Here is a 26218-nt window from a genome sequence, read left to right as displayed (position 1 = left end):
TGCTAAACTTGTCCATATACTGTGCCTTCTTTTTTATATTTTAGGTCTCATGAGTTACGATCCAAGATTCTTTCATTGCAGTTACTTCTATCCATTCTGCAGAATGCAGGACCTATTTTCAGGACAAATGAGATGTTTATTAATGCTATTAAGCAGTATCTGTGTGTTGCACTCTCAAAAAATGGAGTTTCTTCTGTTCCAGAGGTTTTTGAGCTTTCCCTTTCCATATTTCTTACTTTGTTGTCAAACTTCAAGACGCATCTGAAGATGCAGATTGAGGTATGTTTTGCATTTAAGCATTGTTGGCTATTCATTTGTTTTCATGTTAAATCATGTTTTAATACACTGGAAAGTTTTTTAGCATGTGAAATAATATTTGTGTATTATCATGTAACGTGTGCCTACAAAGTACTACTAAGCACTAGGTAAGCACTAAGAATGCAAAATCAAATTAAGATATAAGCTCCTGCCTTCAAGGAATGTATAATAAGTAGTTCCATGAATGATTTTAATTGTCTTCAATTAATTTGGTCCTCACAATAATTTTGCCATTGTGTATATGATACGTAATAGTGAACTTGGTTATCTTAAAAGAAAGCTCTAAATAAATACTTTGTCTGCATGGTTTTAAGCCATTTAAGTTTTTGGTACTTTAAAGAGGTGATCAAGAAGAATTATATTTTAGGACATTTGAAATTTTAACTTTTATATTTTTTTCCCAATATATCTGTTATTATTATATTCCTAAAGTTTTCTCTCAACATCTTTGGAACTAGAATAACAGTTATGTCATTCTAAAATATTTCCAGAGCCTTAGCAAAATGAAATTAGGGAATCTCCTAACCATGTACGCATGTATTGTGCAAGTGTACCGTTTCTTGGTCTTTTGTTTTTACCTTCAAATAATTCAGTATTTAAAAACAGTACTTTGTTTTACTGATTGAATGGATTTCTTTTTCCAGCTTGTCCTTTGTTAAAATATTGTTTTGGTTGGGACATGGTATATTTTAGAAATACTTTTATGCTAGTCAACTTTTGCCTTTATATTATGTTTGATATGATGTGCAGGTTATGTTTTAATTTTTATATTTAATCCTAACTCAAGACTAAGAATTCATTAGCTCACAGGAAGGATAAATCATTATTTTCCCAGAGTTTTGATATTATGCTTTATTATAAAGGTTCTACAGTATCTATTAAAATTCATGTGGAACATTGTTATGGGAATGAGACAGAATAAGGTCTTGGTATTTTAAGTGAAAATTTTTAAAATTTGGGTCATATTTTTGGACAGGAAACAATTTCTGGTGCATATATGTTGTCAAGTTTTAGAAGTTTGCCATATGTGTGTTAAAATAATGCAAGGCAAAACTAGGAAGTTACTATTTTTAGATAGTTTTTTCTCATTATCTTCAGGAACTACAAATAAAAGAGACTTTAAAATAAAAACTTGTGGAACTTTTGCTTCTGTAACAAGCCAGAAGTGTTTCATTCGATGATGAGACATTTAAATTGACATTAGAGAATTTTGGAAGACTTTGTGCATTCAATTACTTCTCTGAGACTCTCCTTCTTTAAGTACTATTTAGATGTACTGTGTGAATGACTGTGTGAAGTATAAATCCTTATGGAACCAGATATCATAAAAATCATTAAGTTGTGATTACTATTTCTGTAAAGTAAATTTGATATACAAACATTTTGTAAGCATGAATTTAAAGGGAAATACTTCTAAGAAATTTCCTGTCCATAGATGGTAGATTCTCATTAAAATTGTTGTAGTAATATTCTGTTTTTTTAAAAGAGATCAGGTTTATCTCAACCTCCATTGTCCCTTATGGGGAGATTATGAGGATAAAACAAGGTAAATATAGATACGCTTTTGAAAGTACTGAACATATTCAAATGCAAGATGAGCTGTGTTCCACTTGGAGGTAACCCAACATATGAAAACCTAAATTTGCAAAACAAAATTGAGATTGTTGTTATGTGAAGATTCATCTTATGAGAATGAATCTTAGAGTTTTTATAACGCAGTTTTTCCTTGGGTATTAACTTATATATCTATTTCAGAAAATACAGTGTATACACACTTTTTCAAGAGAAATTATGTGAAGACAAAGTGCTTATGATAGAACTGTTATTTTACATGTATTACATGATAGGTGCTCTATAACTCTTTAGAATTTTGGTTTTTCTTAGAGCACCTGTTGATAGGCATGGTGTCGTGAATTACTATAATAGGCTTTTGCATATTAGTGCAGTTTGATAACCTGTAGACAGTAGCTAAAGGTTTTTTTCCCCCCCTCTTTCTCCAAATCTGTGTTTTTTTAAATTTATCCCATAAATCAGAGAGCTTCAAAGTCTCTTGATCCATGGCACCATTAGAGTTTTTAATCTTTTCATGGTGTACTTTACTCCAGAAGAAATACCTAACAGTTCCATTTATTAAGCAGTTAGGTCCAAACAGCTTAACAAGTATTTTTCGTAACAATGAAGTCTGCATTGGGGGGCGGGGGGTGGGTGGGGGGGTGTGAAGCACACATAAATTGAAAGAAAAAATGTTTTTATTTCATTTATAAATAGTCAACAGTTACTGACTACTGGAATGTATGAGCCTATAGGACACTGCAAACTTCTCAGATTTTGAAATCAAATTGGACATTACCACCCTCATTTCCTTCATTGATTTTCATGCAGTACCTGCTTCTTATCTTAGCAACCACTGAACCCCAGGTTTGCAAAAATAACGATGTCATTGAAAGGAATGTCGTGTGATCTAATTGATGTTGAAACTGTGAAGTTTTTTGAGGTATCCAGCAGATGTATTTCTCTCTGAATTTTCCCTCAGAAATTCTCATGGCATCCCTCTTGAGTTTGCTGCAGCATTCTGGGGTGACTTGGTGCAGTGTTTGAGAATTGTGGCCGTAAATATGTATTGGATGCCTACTATATTTCCCATGCAGTGTAGACACAATGCTTAGTAAGAGGGACCTTGTCTCTACCCTCTTAGAGCTTACAGTCTTACAGGAAATGCTGACATTAGGAGAGTAATAGAAATGTGTTGAATTCTGTGAAAGAAAAGCACATCACAAGGGTATTTTGTCCTTTTGAGGGGGATAAGATGTTAGTAGTCTAAAATTACAAATATGAATTTTTGTATTCATAATACATATGTTCCATAAATGTTAATATGTTGTTTTAGGTTTTCTTTTTCATTCATCCCCTCTTGAGTTGTAGTCATTTTTCCAGAATAAATACGAATCTGAAAATTCTTAGCTCTTAAATAGAAATTTTTTAAATAAGGTTGACTAAATCCTTTGTGCTTGGCATTATTTGGTGTAAAGAATAGTGAGAAATAGTTTGTAGTTTTCAGACAAAAGAGATTCCCACTTGTGTGAGTAATTATTAGAATATAACAGTATATGGGAGTTAGATCCTTTCTATTATGTAGATGACAACGTCAGTTACTTTAAAATCTAGGAACACTTAGGCTTGCCCAGTACTATAATGTCTGAAATATATAACTGATGAGCAGAATATAGTTTATGTTGCTGTGGGGGATTAAAAATGAAATAGGAGTTTTATTAGTTTTGTAAATATGTTTAAGAAATAATCTCCCAGAAGAACTCCAAATTTTTGCAGATTTCTTTTGTAGTGGCTGTGTGATAACAAAATACAGTGATATGAAGTACAGCTCTTTACTGCAAGGGCCAGTGTAAGTGACCAACCCAAGTTAAGTCCTGATGTCTCAGAAATGGAACTCAAAAGGAGTGGAACTCCAGGACGCTGGGTCCTGATCTTTGCTCTGCAGCTTTGGGATATTTAAAAAGTGATCACATATATGAATTATAAACAATACTTTAAATGGAGGTTTTTCCCTAATCACAGGTGTTCTTTAAAGAAATTTTCCTATACATTTTGGAGACTTCTACCAGCTCATTTGACCACAAATGGATGGTCATTCAGACGTTGACAAGGATTTGTGCAGGTACTTGAAATTATCCTTCTTTATCATCTCTTTCTTATTGAGATATTTAAAAGGCCAAATATATTCATATACTAGATGCCTTTTGTTAAAATTAACATATTGTACTGTTACAGATGCTCAGAGTGTGGTGGATATTTACGTAAACTATGATTGTGACTTAAATGCAGCAAACATATTTGAAAGACTAGTAAATGATCTATCAAAAATTGCTCAAGGACGAGGCAGTCAAGAACTCGGTATGAGTAATGTTCAGGTAAGAACTTTAAGAACATTTTGAAATTTGAACTTTGCCAAGGAAGAGCTGTGTATTTTCCTTAAAAGATTTTTGTTTGTTTTTATTCTCTTTATGAATTATTTTGTAGGAACTGAGCCTGAGGAAAAAAGGTTTAGAATGCTTAGTGTCAATTTTGAAGTGTATGGTTGAATGGAGTAAGGATCAGTATGTGAATCCCAACTCTCAGACCACTCTTGGTAAGATGACATTTGAGTAGAATTCTAAATGATGCTTTGGAGGATAGTTGCAGAAGCCATTAAGCCAGTTTCCTGACATCTTTATTCATTTAGCTGGTAAAGAAGCGTTCTGAGTTAAATAACGAACTTAAAATTATGAATTTGCCAGCTTAGTTATTCAAACTTTTTTCTTTCTAAATCTTCCTAAAAGTATTTTGAATATCATATTAAAGTGAATCATGTTTATGCAACTTTGTTAAAGGATAGTTATAGAAGAAACATATAAAAGCCAAAAATGTTTTAAGAAGATAGAATTGTTCATTTATGTTTGGCGTTTACCCTTACTCAGAGAAAAACTCACAGCTGCAAGGCTATCCTGGTGTTATCTCAGTCCTTTGAGGGAAAACTGTTCCTTGTGAGACATGAGCTGAGAGCAGAAACCCAGTGGATACTCAGCACTGTATTTGCAAAAAGAACTCCTAGTGATGCAGGTTGTACCTGTACTAATTGCAGTGTGTTTTAATATCAAAATATATATTATCTGTTATGGCACCTAATACGTTATTTGTATTAAATAGCTATCTAAGCAACATTGAACTAGCTTGCCTTACTTGAGAAATTTTTTTCCTTTGACAGAATAATTTACTGAATCAGTTTTTCTACTTACAGGTCAGGAAAAACCCTCAGAGCAAGAGACGAATGAAATAAAACACCCTGAGACAATAAACAGATACGGAAGTTTAAATTCCCTGGAGTCAACATCATCATCAGGAATAGGCAGCTACAGCACACAGATGTCTGGCACTGACAATCCAGAGCAATTTGAAGTCCTAAAGCAGCAAAAGGAAATAATAGAACAGGGGATAGATTTGTGAGTGTCCGATTTTACGGAGAAATGTTACTGAATATCCCTCTGCCAGTACTGTGCCACCCTTATCCTGGGTTTCTTTACATTTTTGGATTATTTTTAGTCCCTTCTTATTAACACCCTTCAGAGAATAAAATGGAGTACAGCTCTCCTGGATCCAAGACTTCTAGTGACTCCTTAGTCAGCTCCCCTTGTTCATTGCAGTCTGGCCCAAACAGACCCTTGTAATGTACATTAATTTTGCACTATATTTTATGTGTTGTTGACAAACATCATCTGTGCAGTTTTGCACTGTTTGTTTAGCTCAGTTATAAAATCTTGCATTATATTCCCTAAGCAGATGATAACTCACATTTAAAGTTTGGAACTTCTCCTGTGAGTGTTGCTCCTTTATAGGGTTTATATTCTCTCCACTTCAGTTACAGATGTGCTGCTCTTGTTACTGATTTATCATTACTGATTGCATTTTTATATGTCAATAAGGTGATAACCTCCTTCTCAAACTTGGGTTCTCTACCAGACCCTGATCTCCTGAAATCATTTCCTAGTAAGTTGTGTGCTGTCATCCTGCTCCTGGACTGTCTCCTGTCTGAGTCACACTGCTGCTTTCCTTCCTCTTACTGCCCCTCTCTTCTTTCAAAGAGATGCTGTGAGGAGAACTGAACTTGCTGGCCTTTCTCCATGAATCTAGATCCATGAATCTAAACTGTTAAAAAAAATTCTCTTCTATGTTTACTTGCTAATTCTGCTGTAAAGCATTTCTTCCTGAGTCTTAAGCAGTGGTTGTTGGTGCCCTTTTTCACTGATAATGTAAAAGAAAAAAAGTTGATAAAATGTACACATATTCACTGTCATAAAATTATAAAATCTCAAAAGTAACCTCAGGAAATAGCCATCAATACGTCATTTATTCTAGCTGTTCAGTCAGTATTTATCAAAATTCCATCTGTTCCAGACATTATGCAAAGTGCTGGGGAAACCTGATGAGTGAAACAGCCCTTGTTCTGGGGGTCTCAGCGTCTCGTATGTGCAAACAGATATTCATTTTGAAATTCTGCTGGTCACTCAGCAAACACATGTTTGGTATTTGGGACTGTGTGCCAAGAACCATGAAGGTACTGGTCCTTATATTCAAGATTACAGTCTAAGTATGGGCAAAACATATTTTTTAATGTACTGTGTGAAGTCCATAATGGAGTGTTGTACAGAGTGCTGCCGAGGTAGGACCGCTCAATTCGAAGAACTTGGGAGTGAGAGGGAGTCCTCCCAGGGCCCCAGAGCAGATGTCCCCCTGCCTCCACTGTTCCTCTGGAGTGCCACTCGAGTTTCTCCAGTGCCACGCGGCTTGCTTTCTGCTTCACACTTCCATGAGAATGCTGTGCTCCCAGGATACTCTTCGCGACTGTTCGTTTCATGACACCATTCTGTCCTTCTCCCCTACCTTCTGACCATGCCATCTCAGTCTTGTTATGGGCTCTTTGTCCTGGGCTTACATCTCAACATCTCCAGGGTCTGTCCCTCAGCCTTTTTCTTTGTAGTTTCTAGATGATCATGTTCTTTCTCATGACTTCAGCTACTATATGGTAACATCTCACAGTTCCCAAGTGTTATTTTTAACATAAAAACTCCAGTGAACTCCAGACTCATCCATAATTGCCTGTTGGACATCTCCCCTGGGCACTGCATAGCTTCTCACACTCAGCATGTCCACAACCAAATTTATCAGTCTCCATAATCAACTCCCCAGTACAACCCAAAACAAAAGACAAACAGAAAACCCTATTGTTTCTGTATTTCTCATTCAGGCTAGTAACCCCAGCACGCTACTAAGTTTATGAGCCAGAATCCCGGGAATTACCTTAGATTTCCTCATTAGAAATCCAGCTGATCCTACTTCCTGAATATCTCTGCAGTTTATTCTCTTTGTCTCCCAGTTGTTCACTCAAGTCAAACTGTCACCATTTGGTGCCTTGACTAGTATACTCTTTTAATTGGCTTGCCTTTCTTTAGTCTTATTTATTCTCTAGTCTTTTCTTACACTTAGCTGGAGTAATCTTTCTTAAATGAAAGTCTAGTTCTGTTTCTCCCCTCTCTTCCTCTTAGAGAATAAAGCCACGGCTTCTTGTAATAGCATATAATACCCATCATGATTTAAATCTGCTGGACTCTAAGCTATATCATCTGCCGCTTCTTTATTTCACCTCATTTTTCCAACAATGCAGAACTACTTATTATAATATGATGCTGCTTTATGCCCTCGTGTATTTGTATGACCTCTTCCTGTCTGTCTGGGATGTTTTTCCTGACTGTTTATAAAAGATGTAATCATTCTTAAAAGCTCAGTTCCACAGTCACCTTCCCAGGAAGTAGATCATGATCATCTCTGTTAATTAGACATTTCCTCTGCTGTGCTGTCTTCTCACTTTGTGGATACATTATTTGTTGCATTTTTACTATTATATATTTTTTTAATTTATAAAAATTTTAAAATAATTTTACTGTTATAATTTAAAATTTTTTCTTCCATTAGAGTGAGAGCTTCTAGAGAGCAGAGATTGTGTTTATCTCAGGGAAAAATGCTTGACTTTAATTTATGTACGTGGCAGCGGTTTGATTAGGACTTGACAGGGGAATCATTAGGAGGACAGAGCAGGGAAGGATATTTCAGACAAAGAGAATGGCATGTGCAGCAGCACAGAGGAAAAGGAGAACATTTGAGGACTATTACTATTCAGCGTGGCAGGGGCGGGGGTGGACGGGTAGAAGTAGGAGGTGAGATGAGAGCATCGAGTTGGATCCGGATTACAGGGGCCTCATTCTCTGTGTAAAGGAGGTTTTGTCTTGTACTTGGCATTGGCATACTGTTGAAGGATTTTAAGCAGAGTAACAGCAGCATTAGATTCTGTTTTGGAAAGATGACTTTGCCAGCAGCCTGAAGGATGGATTGTAATGTGAGCAAAACAAGAGACAGGGAGACCAGTTAAGAACGCCTGCAATACCCAGGTGACGGTGATGAGGTACCAAACTAATTATTGGAACAATAAAAGTAGAAAGTAAATGATTTGGAAAGAAAGAGGTGACATTTGAATTGGATCTTCAAGCATGGAGGAGAGTTCCCCAGTGAGTGAAACAGGCAAAGGGCACATAGAGGAAATATATGCTGCAAATCCTTTATGTTTAGGGAATGGGAAAGGGATATGTGGGAGTAAATGAGAGAGAAATGAGCTACATATTTTTTTATTTTAACTTTTTATTTTATCTGGAATGTAGCCAGTTAACAGTGTTGTGATAATTTCAGGTGCACAGCAGAGCGACTCAGACATGCATGTACATGTATCCATTCCCCCCAGACTCCCCTCCCATCCAGGCTGCCACATAACATTGAGCAGAGCTCCCTGTGCTATACAGTAGGTCCTTGTTGGTTATCCTTTTTAAATATAGCAGTGTGTACATGTAGATCCCAAACTCCCTAACCATCCCTTCCCTCCACCCTTCCCCGCCCCAGGGTAACCATAAGTTCATTCTCTAAGTCTGTGAGTCCGTTTCTGTTTTGTAAATACGTTCAAGAAATGAGCCATATTGAGAAAGGTTTTGTGTGTCAGTCCAATCAGTGTGGACTTTATTTTGAAAACACTGGATATATAAATATTTTTTTTATAAAGGAAATGATGCCATCAGGTTGTGGTTAAAATAGTCACCAAAATTCAAGTTCTGTATTTTAAAAGCAGGAAACTTAGAAATAATCAATGGATATAAGGAGAATGAGCCAGGATTACTTGAGCACTAAGGAGAATATATATATTAAAAGGATGAGATATTTAGTATCCATATTCTTACTCAGAGTTCATCTACTACATGGCATTATCTCACATACTCTGTGAAATGATCCATATCAGTGATAACGGTTGCCTTCCATTTGAGATCCTTTTCAAAGAAAACTTTGCATAGTATATTATTTTTTGTACATTTTGTACAATAATAATGCATTGATTATTTTAAGTACACTTCTGTTTTCTAAGTGCTGCAAAGTTAATTCACTGTAGTTTTAGATCTTTTCAGGGAATACAAATGGTTTTCTATTTCTAATGTTCCTTTTAACTTTAACATCATCTAGATTTACCAAGAAACCAAAGAGAGGAATACAGTACCTCCAAGAACAAGGGATGCTTGGCACTACACCTGAAGATATTGCCCAGTTCTTACATCAGGAGGAAAGATTAGACTCTGTAAGAACACCATGTTACTTTGTTCTAACTTTTTCTGTAAAATTCTTTTTTAAGTTAATAATTATAATATTATTGCCCCTTTAAGATGCCCTCCTATGTAAAAATAAGCTAGCTATTCTTAATTTTGCTTTTTTATTCTCTATGCTCAAAAGAATATCTTGATTTTTTTTTAAATAAACACATTTAGTATGTTTAACTTTTAACTTCACTTTTGAAATAGTTAATTAACCCTGTGGTTAAAACCTGTGGATCTTATGGATTTTTTCTCCTTTTTAAAAAATTGGCTGTGTAGGAAATGTAAGTCTATTAGGATATCAATTTCTGTCTTTTGTTCTTTAGACTCAAGTAGGTGAATTCCTGGGAGATAATGATAAATTTAACAAAGAAGTCATGTATGCATATGTGGACCAACATGACTTTTCAGGAAAGGATTTTGTTTCAGCCCTTCGTATGTTTCTGGAAGGATTCCGTCTTCCAGGGGAAGCTCAGAAAATTGATCGATTGATGGAAAAGTTTGCTGCAAGATACTTAGAATGCAACCAAGGGTAAGCAGGATTCAGATTCAAGTACTTATTGGTTGCTGACTATGTCCAAGACCCTCTTCTGGGGAGCATTGGGTGATTCATAATCCCCTGCCCCAGGAAACTTAGATTATACACGATCTGGAAGTGATGAGACAATTCCATAAAAAATTATAATATGAGATAGAACATAAATCCTGAAAGAGAAAACTAAAAGTGACATGGGGTTTGAGGTGAGTTATTTAAATGCTAACTGTAAACAGTAAAAGTTTATAACACGAAGCATTTACTTTTGCAGACAAACCCTCTTTGCTAGTGCAGATACTGCGTATGTTCTGGCGTATTCAATTATCATGCTCACCACAGACCTTCACAGCCCACAGGTATGTCTTCTTCCAAGCCAGTTTTACAATAAATAGTACAGATTAAATAAATTGTTCTGAATTCAGTAAGTAATAGTTGAAATTTTAATCTTAATTTAGTTAAACCAGTCACCAAATTGGGGTACTAATTTGGTGTAGTGTACATTTTACAAATGCAGTTTCTGGTAGTAATTCTAATTAGACTTTTAGATATCCTTAAAATCTGTATTTGTCTTTCTCATGATTGACAGCTGTATAAAACTTCAGATAAATTTTAATCTAAGAATGTGCTTATAGCTCTTCTGCCTGTGTTTATTACAACATGGAAAAACATCATATAAACCATCTTTTGTTTGTTTGTTTGTTTTAACATTTCAAACTTAAATAACAGAGGATTTAGTATAGTGGGTCCTTCATGTGCTTATCACCCATCTTCCACGGTTCCCAACTTATGGCCAGTCTTGTTCTATTTATATCCCTTTTCTCCCCCAGGTCATTTTGGAGCAAATCTCATGTATCATATCATTTCATCTGTATTTATTTCAGTATATATATCTGAAAGAGAAATACTGTATTTAAACATAACCACAGTACCATTACACCTAAAAATTAACCATAATTTTAAAATACCAGACATCCAGGAAGTGTTTAAATTTCATTTGCTTCAGTAAATTGTAATTCCTTTACTTTAAATATTAAGGAGCTGTCACTTGATTTCTGATATTCAATAACAAAAACATTATTTTTAAAGTTTTAGGTATTTTATGCGTAGTTTCCAAAAACTTGAGGAAAATTATCTTTATAAATAAACCTATTTGCAAGAATTTCTTAATACTTCTTAGGGATAGGCTTCTAATGATATGTATTACTCTTATGATGAGAAATAAACTATATACTTATTACTAATCTGAGATGTATTGGAAAAACTAAGGTTTAAAACAGCTTATGAGTTTAAAAATTATAAAGTTTTAAGCAGCTTGTGAGTTCCTGTGAAGCTAAGTGGACTGTTAGAAAATTGAACCTGTAATTAGGACCCTATATGATTCATGATGCAGGGCTATATGAACTATAACAAATGATGTCATTTTCAAAGAACACGGGTAACTTTAAAGGAATTCCTTAAAACTAATTCTCCTCATTCCTTGTTGTTTTCAGAGTTAAAATATAGGTTAATTTAACAAGTCATTTATGTTCCTTTTTCACCTAGAATATTTATAGTTAACTACCATTTATATACAGAGTGAGACAATTTTTTTTAATTTTTGAAATACATTTAGAACATGTTTAATTTTTTTGTTTTATTAATCTTCATCAGTAGTAACAATTGGCTTTAAGTGATTTAAGTACTAAAACTTAATTAGGCACAGCTTAATTTAAGCACATGAGAGTAAAAGTCAAGAGTAAAATGTTCTATAAAAGATAAAGCAGGAGAAGAAAAGTAGGATTATGTTTTACACTACTTCCAGAATCCCATTGTGGCAGAAGTCTTCTGTTTGAGCAGTGTATTTTCATTTTGTGTATCTGCAATTAATGTAGTCTCTTCTCCAACGTGCTTGGAGCTCCTACCCCCTACCTCCCAGCCCAGATCCATAAATATACTTTGCTGCTACTTCAGATTTTCTTCCAGGGCTTGTCTTTGTCTCTCATTGGCACAATGCTAAAACATTATACCATGTTCAAAATTTCCGGTGATGTTAATCTTCTTTTAGCCTCTTATTGGCAGCACTTGTGTGGTCTTTTATGTAGGTATCCCTGCGTCATTGCTTTTTTAATATTCATCAGAACTTCAGGTGAAATGGCTTTTAATGTTTTTTAAGTGCCATGACTCAAGATAAGTTTTCAAAGTTTTAGTATGTTAGAGCTTTTTTCCCTTGAGTAATAATAAATTACATTTGGAAACTTTTATGGTAATATTTTTACTTTTTTGTAGAAGTGCTCATCTCACCCTTTCTGATGTACTGGAAAGATCTGTTTGCAGAATAGTCGGAACTAAATAAATGTTTGTATCCCAGTTATATCCTCTGGACATTCTGGTTTCTCTATAGTTAGTTTTGCAAACTTCTGATGACTTACTTGATTGTCATTCTACGTACCTTCTTGTAGATTTACAGGACACTTATCTTTAGAGGTGCCTTAAATTCTTCATGGAAAGTGGTAGAAATATATTTAATTAAGTAAATGTATCTTCAGAGACATCATATGACTTACAGGTTTTATCCGTCTGGGTTTTCAGGGATATAAAGCATAAACACTTTGTTTGTGCTAGTTCCCAAGTTTGGCGACAGGGCTACCATCTTATGTACTACAGATTTGTACTCCAAAGACTTATCAGGGTGTGCAGTAGGATGTTCCTGTTCAGCATACTCTTAAATAAGGCAAAATGTTCCAAGGATACTTTGCGCAGATCGCCTAACATTCAGTTGCCATGATGAGTCAGTGAGATTGCTATCTGATTTTAAATAAATTTCAGCTCTTGTTATTCTTGCATCCGCTGTTACGTAAAATCAGTTTTTAAATCATTAGCAAACACATTTATGTTCTTCTGAACTAAGATTTGAATCTTTTTGATAACATAAGTGTCTAATAATTGTCATGGTCCTTTTTTTAAAGGACTCTGACTAGAGCTCTTAAACCTTGGGCAAAAGCAAAGAATTTCACTGTTCAGTCTTGCTGTTTTCTTATTACAGATTACTCACGCACTCCTCAGAGCAAGGTGAACTAGTATATTGCCAGGATGGGTCTTTCCTACATTGTCCTTATTTTCTGTGACTTCCTTTTTTCATTTTAATGTCTGCTTTGTTGAGTATTTTCCACTTTCTACTCCTCAAAGTATGTATAAATTCTCTTATATGAGTATTTTTCTGTTAATTTTTAGGAATTATAATGGTTTTTCATTTCTAGGTTAAAAATAAAATGACAAAGGAACAGTACATTAAGATGAATAGAGGTATCAATGACAGTAAAGATCTTCCTGAAGAGTATCTATCAGCCATCTATAATGAAATAGCTGGAAAAAAGATATCAATGAAAGAAACAAAAGAACTAACAATCCCTACAAAATCAAGTAAACAAAGTAAGTGTCCAAATCAACTGAATTCTGATTGTTTCGGAGGAAAACTGTGGGTTCTTGAAAGTGTTTTACTTAGAGTAGATCAAGTATTATTGTACTGAAGAGTATTATAATATACAGTTTGCTGATCTGATTGTGTTTTTTCCCGTATCCTGAAGAAAGCACCAGTGATAAATGGAAAGTGCTACATAATATGCATGGATTAGTGTGCATTTAATACACACTTGTCCATTTAGCAGTTAATATCAGCACATATTTGGAGATCAAAAGAGATTGATTGGTTAGGCAACCCCAATAGTCAGATTTCAGCTCTCATTCTTTCTTACTCCTCCTTGTCATCTACAAGCAACTTATTTCCATTGGTTCACCTATCATTACACATAAACAGAAGCTGGAAGTAGGGGTGATTCAAGGAGATGGGGAAGGTTAGGTCATGGGGGAGCTCGTGGGAGTTGGAACTCACTACTTCAGATGCACCACAAGTTATACCGCTGTGGCATTCCCAAATCTGACCGGCTTCAGGAGCCAGCGGGGGGGGCCTAGCTCCATTCTCCACGTTCTGTGCATGTAGATAGTGGTGATTAAATTAGAGCTAAAGTCTGACTGCAGGAATGAGGTGAGGGTAGTGGCTCAGTAATATAACATGGAAAGAGAACTCCTGCCTTTCTGAGCAACTTCCACTTGGAAGTGGAATCTCAAGCTTCATCTAAAAGAACAAATTGCAGTAGCAAAATTCTATCAACAGGAGAGAATCAAAAAGGCCCGTGTGATACGTGTATTTCTAGAAGTTGATGAAGAATTATCAGATGAGAGTCGGAGGCTGTGGAGATAATGTTAGAAGGAATAGTGGAGTATAAATGGCCTTATCTTTTGGGGAATATAGGGAATGATTCTAAGGAATTTTAGTAAGTTCTCCCTCATTTTATAGAAGAGGGAACAAGTGCAGAGAGGTTAGGAAACTTAGAATCATAGAATCTATGAGCTGAGTGCAATGTAAAAACTTTCACTAATTCTCTAGACCCAAAACCCGAAGGGTGGCAAAGCCACGTCTTGAACTCGGCATCCTTGGCTCTTACTGCAGCCCAGCACCGATCAGCAGTTTACTTGGTAGCGTTATTTGCTTCTACTTAAAAAATTAGGTATATTGACCAAGACTTCATTTTCACACCTAAGTAGATGCCAGTTATCTGATTTCACTTTCTTCCTCACACCCGTATAGTAACATCTTCATACCCCTCATTCTCTGGCCTCTTCTCCATATGGTGGTAGGAAATCACTGAGCAGTGGGGTATGGGAAGGAGGTGATGGTGTGCTGAAATTCTGAAATCATCCCAAGTGTTAGGGCCACTGTTTTCTTGTCAGCTCAGGAGATCATTCAGGCCTGTGTCATATGAGGATACCATTGCCTTTTACTAACCTCTCTTCTCTTCTAGCCCATGTTTGGGGTGTTTCCCTAGTACTTTCATTGGGACAGATTTGTACCTACTCTCTTCCCTTTTCATAGATTTTCCATGTATCCCTGCCTCCTAGTTCAGGATATTTTTTTCTTTCATTTTTGAAATTCATATAACATAAAATTAACCATTTTGAAGTGAACAATTAGTGGTATTTAGTACATTCACAGTGTTGTGTAACCGCCACCTCTGTATAGTTCCAAAACATTTCATCACCCCAAAATAAAACCACGTATCCGTTAAGCAGTTTTTCCATGTTCCCTGCCTTTCCTCAGCCCCTGGCTGTCACCAGTCTGCTTTCTGCTTCTATGGATTTACCTACTCTGGATATTTCATCCAAATGGAATCATACATTATGTGACCTTTTGTGTCTGGCTTCTTAGGACTATTTTGAATTAGTATTCATTGGTAGTACTTATTATTTTATACTAAAACATCAAAATAGCATTCTTAAAGGCTTTACATTTTAAACACTAATAGTGTTTGTTGTTTCAGATGTAGCCAGTGAAAAACAAAGAAGACTTCTGTATAACTTAGAAATGGAACAGATGGCCAAGACAGCTAAAGCACTCATGGAGGCCGTGAGCCATGTTCAAGCACCTTTCACAAGTGCGACACATTTGGAGCATGTGAGACCTATGTTTAAGGTAAGCGTTACTAATAACTTGTTTGCAGTGTATATATTTATATATACTGCTGTTCAGCATATTCTTTTTTTTTTAATTATTAATTTTTTTATTTTTCGGCTGCATTGGGTCCTCATTGCTGTGCTCAGGCTTTCTCTAGTTGCGGCGAGCGGGGGCTACTCTTCGTTGTGGTGTGCAGGCTTCTCATTGCATTGGGTTCTCTTGTTGCGGAGCACGGGCTTTAGGCGCACGGGCTTCAGTAGTTGCAGTACGCGGGCTCAGTAGTTGTGGCGCACGGGCTTAGTTGTTCCGTGGCATGTGGGATCTTCCCGGATCAGGGCTCAAACCCGTGTCCCCTGCATTGGCAGGTGGATTCTTAACCACTGCGCCACCAGGGAAGTCCTGTTCAGCATATTCTTAAGTTAAGGAAATACAGTGGTATAGCCCATTAGTATACACCCAGAAGTGAAAGCCATATTATTTAGGAGATCGCAAATATAAAATTTTTCTTGAAGAGAATGAGAAAAGGTATGCATGATTAGCAATTAATAGGCGTGTGATCTTAAGAACAGAAAGCTCTTTGGAGAATTAAGCCTTGGCCTGGTTTCCTCTGTGTTCTATTTAGAGCTTTGGAGTTCCCTGAAATCTCAAAGCGATCTTGAGCCTCCTACTCTCTTTCAGTGCTCTGGCCCAGGAACTAAGCTGAGGGTTCTGAGTATTCCTGGGGCCCAGAAAGTAGAGTCAGGAACAAAAGGGAGCTTTCTTATGTTTATAGATCTAGTAAGAATGATTCTTACTGCTTCTTTAAAATTTGATTTCCCATTCAGTCTTCATTTTCCTATTCTTTTTTTCTATCCTTTCTTCAAATTCCAGAAGGAGTAAGCAGTGCATCATAAGGATTGTTGGGAAATGGAGGGGAGTCCAGTCAAGTTTGAGAAGGAAAAATGGGTTAAGTACATTTCTGTTTGTGACACAGTGTGGTTAGATGGACTGTGGAGGTTGAAGATTATAATTCGAGTTCTCATTCATAACTACATATGTGTATGGGTAGTAAAAGATGACTACAAGGTTTCAGCTCTAAAATTTTACAGTTCTACCCCTACTTCAAGGTCTGTGTGATAGTGACCTTTCTAAAAGTTGATGGAGAGTTACAGGACGCGAGCGGGGATGCTAGGGAGATAACGTTAGAAGGAACAGTGGAGTATAACTGGCCTTTCTTTTGGCATAATGTAGAAAGTGATGTCAAAATATAAGATATACTTTCTCTTTATTATGAAATAAATTACAAAGCAGATTTTTGCTTTGTTTTGTTTTGAATAATCTTATACCTTTATTTTGTTTTTCTTTTCAAATGTTTTTGGTAGACGGGAGGTGGAGGATGGAAAAACGAAAAGAATAAGGAACCAGCCATAATTGTACCACTCAGAAAAAATTTCTGTTAATATGTTTACATACTACTTTTTATCTTAAGCAGTTGTGATCCTACTATGTGTAGAATTTTGTATCTTGCTGTTTCTCACATAAGTATTTCCCCATATCATTAAAAATTCTTCATAAATAGCTTTTATGATCTATTCTCTGGATTAGTTATCCTTTGTTTAAACTAATCCTCTAAGCTAGAATTAAGAACCTTTCCTCTCACTGCCATTTCTACTGTAATTACCGTCTCCAGTTACTTTCATTTCTCACTCTTGTCGCTGTAACATCCTCCTGACTAGTATCCTTATGTCTACTTTTGTGCTTCTCGTACCCACTTACAGAGGCCAAAATGTTTAAAAATACAAAATGAACTGTCACCTTCTTCCTTAAAGCCATTCACTGACTTTGCAACTATGATGAAACCTAGCACATTCCAAGGGTCTGTAGACCATGTGTGGTCTAGAGCTCCACCTTCCTTCAACCTCATCGCTAGAGTTCTTGTCTCTTACTGTGCTGCAGCCACACTGGTATTCTTTCCATTTCTAGAATGTCCTAAATTATTTTCTCTTCAGAGCATTCATACAAGCTGTGTCCTTTGTCTAGGATGCCTTTTCCTTCTTTGCCTGAGTAGTTTCTACTTTAAATGTTACTTTCTCAGAGAGTTCTGCCCTGGCCCCTCTAATCTAGATTAGGTCCCTTTTCATAACATGCTATACTCTTCCTTCATTGTATTTATAACAGTATGTATTTATACATTTATTTATTTTAAAACTGAATGTCTATTTCTTTACTAGACTTTAAGCTCCATGAGGCAAGGGACTACATCTGTTCTGTTGACTTTTCCCAGTGTCTAGCACAATTCCTGGCTTGTAGTTAGTGCTCACTCAGTAAATAAGCATTGGCTGAGTAAAGGAATGAATGAGAGATTCCTAGAATGTGATATAATATTAAGGGATGAAAACCTTATTAAGAACCTTTTTACATATTGCCAGATTGTATTCTATAGAGATTTATGCATTTGAGGGGACAATTTCACTGTCCTCTGGATGTTATTTAGGTATAATTTGATAAGACAAGTCATTGTCTTTAATTTGCAGTGGGGTTAAACCTTTTGTCACAGGCTTAAGAACCCTATACTTCTCCTTGTATAAAATATTACAAAGGTTTCCAAATAGATGTGCTGTTTCTTCACTTATAATAGGATGTGTAATTTATTACTTTAATGTGGTGCTTTGTATTTTAAAGTTACTGTACTTCCTATGCTTCCCACAGCATCTGTCTATAGTGGCAGTCCAGGTATTAAAGGGGAAGAAATGAGGTTCAGAAAAAAAGAGGTTAAATAAGTAACAAGGCTAGGACTGGAAGTTAGTTACTGTGCTTATATTCCTCTGTTTAGGAATTACACTTGTACTTCTAAACTTTCTGACGTTATAAGCAAAGCTTTGGGTGATTCTGTTTTTCTTAATAGTGCTAAAATTTTTTTAGATCTTTAAAAAATTCCAGTTGTCGTTTCTGTACCACACTGGTATAAACGTTTTTCATCTGTATGGCTATACGGATATATAGTTTTGCTTCATTTTGACCTATCAAAAGCAGCGAATACTCTTGTATCAGACATTTCAAAGTTATACACACACATGCACACACCAGTATATACACATATGATTTGATATGAGGATTTTCAGTAGTTAGAGGTAGCTCTCTTTTTTTGTTTATTTTACATTACAATTTCACAAGGTATTCAGTTCTATTAAAATTTAGGGTTTGTTGGCTTTCATAGTCTGTAATCAAGATGTATTTTACTGAACTGTATTTTAAAATATTGTCCAACTAGGAACCAGAGATATCACTCATGTTTCAAAGTAAAATATTTGACTACCAAAATAAAATAAATAAATAAGGCTAAATGATGTCCACAGAGCAGGCTTAAAGAAAAGAGTAATGTAACTGTTACAAGTGGAAAATGGTTAAAAGGATTTTCTTGGAAATAAAATTAGTCCATGAAATATTGCAAGAGACACAGCTTACAGAGGGAGAGGAGTTCTGAAGTCAGGGGTAGAATTAATATAATTTATGAGTATTGACTATTCCCATTTTTCATTAATGTAAATAATTTATAAATGCTGTGCTTAAAATATGCCTAGTGTTCTCTCCCAAATTTATAATTTTGCTCTCCCGCTTATTTAAGCCCAGGCGGCATTATATAGTTTCTCCTTTGTCTAAGAAAGCTTTCCAAGTAACTATGCCAAGAAACTCATTGCTTTTTTTTTCAGAACTTCCTCAAATTGCCTGAAATCTGAGAGATGTTAATATAGTATTATCATAAAGTTTAATTATCACTTGATGTTTGTGATGTATTTCAAATTTTTAATCTTTCTAGTTGGCTTGGACCCCTTTTCTGGCTGCGTTCAGTGTGGGTCTACAAGACTGTGATGATACTGAAGTAGCCTCTCTTTGCCTGGAAGGTATAAGATGTGCAATCAGAATTGCATGCATTTTCAGCATTCAGGTAACAAAGAATTTTGCCTTTGTAGCCAGTCTGGAAAACGTAAATTATTTTTGTCATTACTACAGTTTAAATTATTTCTTGTGTTGAAATTATTAAAAATGAATTTCAAGTTTATAATGGAATTTAACTGTCTTCATGTTTACGTTTCCAAGAAGCTGTGACGGAACAGGGTAGTTCTTTATTGATGTGTCTAAAATTCGTCATAATAACTTTGGTTTGCAGTTTTTTTCTCTGTAGAATATTAGCTATGTACAGAGTTTCCAAGAGTTTGAATTCCTATATTGCAATTTGAATATCTTATCTGTGTTGCATGTTTTTATTTATTGAATCATATGTTTTTCACATTTTATATATATATATATATATAACTTTACCTATCCTAAGAACAAGTTATCTTTAAGAGACCCAAGTATCTAGAACAATTTTTATGAAGACAGTCCCTTCTAGTAATTTATGTGCTTTGTCTGATAATAAATTTTAGCCAATGCTTCGCCTGCTTTCTTTTTAAAAACCCATTTCACATTTAATTATGAATGTTATAGCTTAAAAAGCAGTCTAGCTGTAGAGAAAAAATAAGCAAATTTATAAATCAGCTTTCTGCTAGTTCAGTCACTTGAAACATAAATGCTCAATGAATTTTTTTTACTATATATATGAATTATTGTCACTAAAATCTTGTCTTGATTTGACACCTCCATTGCCTTTCAGTTTTAGAAATTCATCCTTTTCTGCTTCATTCATCTTAAAATTTAAAAAAACTACAGTTTAAGGTATTATATGTAATTCATGACTTCGTTAAAAACTTACTAAACAAGTAAACAGTTTGTCAGTAGGGAGCTAGGGATTACCCTGTTGTGTTTACAACCATGTAAGTTTGCTTTTTCTCTTTTTCATAGCTGGAAAGAGATGCATATGTCCAGGCGCTAGCAAGATTTACCTTACTTACAGTGAGTTCTGGGATTACTGAAATGAAACAGAAGAACATTGACACAATTAAAACACTTATCACAGTGGCTCATACAGATGGAAATTATCTAGGAAATTCATGGCATGAGGTATAAGCACTTCCTTTATTTTCAGCTTTGCAATCTGGTTTATAAAATGAGCTCATGCTAAACAGTATATCACTGACATGCTTAAGTGTTTGGGGAGAAAATTAATTTAGTACATTCAGGGTAAGTACATTTAGCTTTTTATAATGACTTATAATGTAGCCTATGTTTAAATCGTGATTGAGTACATTTAAATATTTTTGCGAACATTTGTAACATGGAATTTAAATTTTTTTCCTTTTTGTAATTAAGATTCTGAAGTGCATCAGTCAGTTGGAGCTTGCACAACTTATAGGAACTGGAGTGAAACCTCGGTACATTTCTGGAACAGTTCGAGGCAGAGAAGGATCTCTTACTGGAACAAGAGAGCAGGCTCCTGATGAATTTGTGGGTCTCGGGCTAGGTGAGAATTTTTTGAATTACTTTTGTGAAGTATCAAAATTTATTTTTAACTTGCTCAATATAAGTAACTTTGTTGTAGCAATAAAACAGATTTAGAGGGATAAGATAAAATGCCCTTTGACTAGCCTTATGAGGGGAAAGCAAGGTGACATTGTAAGTCTCTTTTGCCTGGTCTAGTTTCCAATATTAAGTGACCGTTAGTCATAATCTCACAGTTGGGGGTGGGAGAAAGGTTCAGTTTTAAATTACCAGCTTTTACATAAAAAAGAATGAAATATTGCCATTTGCAGCAATATGAATGGACTGAGAATATTATATTTAGTGAAGTAAGTCAGACAGAGAAGGACAAATATTATATGATATCACTTACAGGTGGAATCTAAAAGATAATACAAATGAATCTGTATGCAAAACAGAAACAGACTCACAAACATAGAAAACAAATTTATATTTACCAAAGGGAATAGGGAGGGGGGAAGGGAAAAACTAGGAATATGGGATTAACAGATACAAACTACTGTACATAAAATAGATAAGCAACAGGGATTTACTGCATAGTGCAAGGAACTATATTTAATATTTGTAATAACCTGTAATGGAAAATAATCTGAAAATATATATAAAAAATTAACCAGCTTTAAAGACTAAGCAGATAACATTTATGAGTGAAGGCTTAAGATGATAAATAGTTGGGGCAACTGGAGAATGCATTCATATTCATATTTTTTTAAAGGCGCTGTGCAGACATAACCAAACTCTTAATGCCAGTCTGGAAACTTTCCCATGGTTCCCCATGAACTCAGTATAGCCAGGACCTTCCAGATTTAACCCAGTAGAAAAAAAAGGAAGGTATTAGCAAAAATGGGTACAGAGGAACCAAAGACAATACATTTTTAGTCATAAATGGAAAGGGTTCCGCCAGGGAAGAAGCCAAGTTTAGACTGTCTTTCACTTTGAATACTGTACTTCTGGGTTTGAATTCTTCCATATTTCTTCTTTACTGTGTGCAAGTTACTTTAATTCTCTGAGCTTCAGATTCCTCTTTTGCAAACTAATGGTAATATCTACTTACAGAGTTGTCAGGATTAAATAAAAATATATATAAGTGGACTTAGTACAGTGGCTGGTATATTAATTGTTCCTGGATTATTCTTTATCCATCCTCCCTACCTCACTTCCAACCAAGAAATCTAGAGACATGACTTAAAGAGAACAAGAAGGAATAAACCTGAGATCTAAGAATATTTACCATTTACCTTTTTTTAAAAAATAATGTTATTTATTTTTGGCTGCATTGGGTCTTCATTGCTGTGCATGGGCTTTCTCTAGTTGCGGCGAGCAGAGGCTACTCTTTGTTGCCGTGTGCGGGCTTCTCATTGCAGTGGCTTCTCTTGGTGCGGAGCACGGGCTCTAGGTGCACAGGCTTCAGTAATTGCAGCTCGCAGGCTCAGTAGTTGTGGTACGCGGGCCCCAGAGCACACAGGCTTCAGTAGTTGTGGCGTGTGGGCTCTAGAGCACAGCCTCAGTAGTTGTGGCACACAGGCTTAGTTGCTGCAGGGCATGTGGGATCTTCCCGCACCAGGGATTGAACCTGTGTCTTCTCCATTGGCAGGCGGATTCTTAACCACTGCGCCACTGGGGAAGTCCCACCATTTACCTTTTGACGCTTTGTACTGTAACATTGTGTTTCTGGACATTTCTGTCTTTTTATGATTTAGTGATTTCTCTGTTGTTGCTTGCAATAAAAATTCTTAGGAAATTTAGAAGAATTTCAAGCTTGAAAAACAATCCATAGAGAAGGAAGTAAAGACGAGGACCATGTTGTGGCTTCAGGTTGGACTGGAATAGTTAGTGCCCAGTGGTAATCCAGCTGTGGCAGCCAGCAGTGCAGCCTGTACCTCAGTTGCATCTTAGATTCTGTGATTCTGGGAGGTGCAGGTATAGACCCGATAACTTGGTGAGCCAGCTGCAGGACTTAGAACTGCCTGAGCACCTGCATGGTTGGTGACGTATGTAACCTGGAAGCAACCTGGAAGTCTGACTCAGACATTAGAACTATAATTGTTCCAGCAGGCAGAATGAGATACAAATGAAAAATATTTACAGGCAAGTGAAGTGAATGTGCATTGATTGATTCAGCAGCTTTTGAAAGCTGCTTTTGTTTTTTCCAATAAGTCCTAGGGAGTGGAGGAAAGCCCAACCAAAGATAGTTGAGGTTGCCAGGGCTCAGTTTTGGCAAGTAACAGAAGTAGGTTACACTAAAAATAATGACCAGTGGAATATTTTATCTTCTGTCAGTGTTAGTAAAACAAGAGAAGTCATAATTGCTGATAATGCTTAGTGGTATACTTGAAAATGAATTAAAATTAATTTGATCACTGTGCTGCTGTGCTACTTAGGTTGCAAGGAGATGAGATGAGCTGTCTTCTCCCTTCAGGAAAAGGGAATTTATATTAAAATATACACTTGGAATCTGGAAATGAGATAAAAATTCCAAGCTTCCAAGCCACTCAAGCGACCAGCCATACTCTTCCACCTCTCTCATGCTTTATATAGGCTTCCTCTTGTGTCGTCCACTTCTCTTTTCAGCTTGCTGCGTTCTCCACTCACTGCAAAGTGATCAGGTCTCTCAGATTTTAATCTGTGTCCTAGAGGGAGGCACTCTGTTGACGCGGCCCCTGTTGGGCAGAGCCCTCCCTTCAGCTTATCTCAGTGGTTAGTTCCCAACTCGCCCAGTGTGGCAGATGTCCACCCTTCCAACTGTGCCCTGTCACCTGCTCAGACAAATGCTTTTTTCAGGACGCTGTGGTCAGAACTGAAGCTAGAAGAGGTTGTGGTACAGATGACTGAGCTGGTTTAGTCTGTATATAATACGTTTTTTAAGAAATAAATTAATATCCTCCTTTATTAACAGCATCCATACTCCAAATATTCATGTAACCAGGTTAATAGGGCTGAGTGTATGTTTATCTGACTTTTCTTACTGCTGTGATACAAATCTGTACTTTCACTTTTTGGAAACATGAAACTTTTAGTTATTAAGAATACACAGCATGGGACTTGCCTGGTGGCACAGTGGTTAAGAATCTGCCTGCCAGTGCAGGGGACACAGGTTCGAGCCCTGGCCCGAGAAGATCCCACGTGCCGTGGAGCATCTAAGCCCGTGTGCCACAACTACTGAGCCTGTGCTCTGGAGCCCATGAGGCACAACTACTGAAGTCTGTGCACCTAGAGCCCGTGCTCCGCAACAAGAGAAGCCACTGCAATGAGAAGCCTGCGCACTGCAACAAAGAGTAGCCCCTGCTCGCCGTAACTGGAGAAAGCCCGGGCACAGTAGCGAAGACACAACACAGCCAAAAATAAATAAATACATTTATTTAAAAAAGAAAGAAAGAAAAGAATACATAGCATATGATTATTAGGTTTGAATTATATGCATACTGTTCTTTTATGGTATATATTAAAGTTTAAAAATTCAGTTGCTTGGTCATATAAATCTTATGTGAATATCACAGCACCTACATCTTTGTTCTTAGTTAACCTAAATATTTGTGCTTTTGAATAATTTCTTTGGTAAAACTGAAATTATTAGCCTATTACTTATACTGTTATACAGATGTTTGAAAGATTTTTGATTATAAATTTATTTATTTTATTTTATTTTATTTTAATTTCTGGCTGTCAGGTCCCTGCTGATGCATGCAGGCTCTCCCTAGCTGCAGTGAGCGGGGGCTACTCTTTGTTGTGGTGCATGGGCTTCCCACTGCAGTGGCCTCTCCCGCTGCAGAGCACAGGCTCCAGGCATACGGGCCTCAGCAGTTGCGGCTCGCAGGCTCCAGAGCACAGGCTCAGCAGCTGTGGCACACGGGGCCAGCCGCTCCGCGGCATGTGGGATCCCCCCCAGACCAGGGCTCAAACCCGTGTCCCCTGCATTGGCAGGCAGACTCCCAACCACTGCACCACCAGGGAAGCCCTGAAAGATTTTATATACTTATGAAATTGGTTCTTGGATTGTTAGGCATTTTAAATATTCTTTAAGTAAGTTTATTATTAATGATTACAAATTATTATATCAATATTTAAATATAAAAGGTATAGAAATCTCTATAGGAAGGACATTCAGCTGACACACAAAGAAAGTTATGTGGTGATTGGCATTATTTTTTCTCACAGATTTTTCTTCATTAAATTCCTGTAATGTGCTACATACCTCAGGTGTGGCTTGACACTATTTTCCCTACCACCCTAGTTCTCTGTCACTTATTTCAGGCTTTCATCCTTGTTCACTTATGTTATAGAAATAGACTCTTAATTTGTCTCCATGGCTCCAATAGCTCTGCCTGTTTCACTGTGTTCTACAGATATTACCAGAATTATTTTTCAGAAAATAGATTGCATCATGTCAGTCTTCTAAAAGGTCTGATGGTTCCCTGTTCTCAAAAGTAGTGCATTAAACGTGACAGTCTAGGTTCTTCACATTCTATTTCTAGTCTGTTTTTCCAGCTTCATCTCCTACTGCTCGTCTTTCTCTCCTTCATTGTCCCCTGCCAGAATCATCCTCCATTATGGCTTCACCCAAGTGTGTTGGAACATGACCTGCACGTGCATACTTCCATTACTTTATGTATGCTGCTCCTTCTTCCTGAATTGCTTTTTCTCCTTTCTTTCCCACATGATCATCCTTTTAGGCCTAACTTGAATTAATATTTTGTCACGTGAAGCCTTTCCATGAGCTAACACCGCATTCTCCCTTCCCCTGTCAAAATTAGTTCTGTTTAACAACACTTGTATTATATGTAATTAGTTCATTTCAGCCATGAAATAATTGTTATATTGTATTAAAGTTGGTTGTAAGCCTGTCTCTCCTGGTAAATTGTTAGCTCTGTAGGACAGGGATCACATTCTTTTCACTTTGTTCAGTTCCCGGAATAGAATTTGAGTTCAGCTAGTTTAAATAACATTGTCTATTATGTTTGCATTCAAAAAGTCATTTATTGAGTGTCTAGTCAATCGAGTCAACAAGTATTTGTTGAGCATTTGCTTTGGACTTAATATTGAGTAGAGGAATACAAAGAAAGTGTATGATTTGGTTCCTAATCTTGGAACTTTTTATCTGGCTGAGAAGGCAACAATAACACACCTAAAGTAATTTAAATAAGAAACTAAATGGAAGAAATTCTGATTTGAGCAGTATTTATTTAAGTATAAACTTAAATACTTACAGAGGAAGGTGAAACAGTGGAGAGGAATCCTTCATTGAGAACTCAA

At 36.2% G+C, this 26218-nt stretch overlaps 1 protein-coding gene across 2 annotated transcripts in view; it reads left to right on the top strand.

Annotated features, from left to right (window-relative positions):
- ARFGEF1 (ARF guanine nucleotide exchange factor 1) overlaps window positions 1-26218 on the top strand; it is a 140221-nt gene that overhangs the window by 83073 nt on the left and 30930 nt on the right. For both annotated transcript variants that reach the window (XM_024742580.1, XM_024742581.1), the window contains exons 10-22: window positions 45-279; window positions 3892-3991; window positions 4105-4244; window positions 4354-4462; window positions 5111-5312; window positions 9424-9535; window positions 9875-10080; window positions 10355-10439; window positions 13320-13491; window positions 15438-15589; window positions 19368-19496; window positions 20393-20551; window positions 20801-20951. In XM_024742580.1, the coding sequence (XP_024598348.1) occupies window positions 45-279; window positions 3892-3991; window positions 4105-4244; window positions 4354-4462; window positions 5111-5312; window positions 9424-9535; window positions 9875-10080; window positions 10355-10439; window positions 13320-13491; window positions 15438-15589; window positions 19368-19496; window positions 20393-20551; window positions 20801-20951 (1952 nt within the window). The remainder of the gene's footprint in view (window positions 1-44; window positions 280-3891; window positions 3992-4104; window positions 4245-4353; window positions 4463-5110; window positions 5313-9423; window positions 9536-9874; window positions 10081-10354; window positions 10440-13319; window positions 13492-15437; window positions 15590-19367; window positions 19497-20392; window positions 20552-20800; window positions 20952-26218) is intronic.

The sequence above is a fragment of the Neophocaena asiaeorientalis genome, unplaced genomic scaffold (assembly GCF_003031525.2).
Source record: "Neophocaena asiaeorientalis asiaeorientalis breed wild unplaced genomic scaffold, Neophocaena_asiaeorientalis_V1.1 scaffold226, whole genome shotgun sequence".
Classification (NCBI taxonomy): Eukaryota; Metazoa; Chordata; class Mammalia; order Artiodactyla; family Phocoenidae; genus Neophocaena; species Neophocaena asiaeorientalis.
Note: the sequence above shows the minus strand (reverse complement) of the source record. Positions and strands in the feature narration are given on the sequence as shown.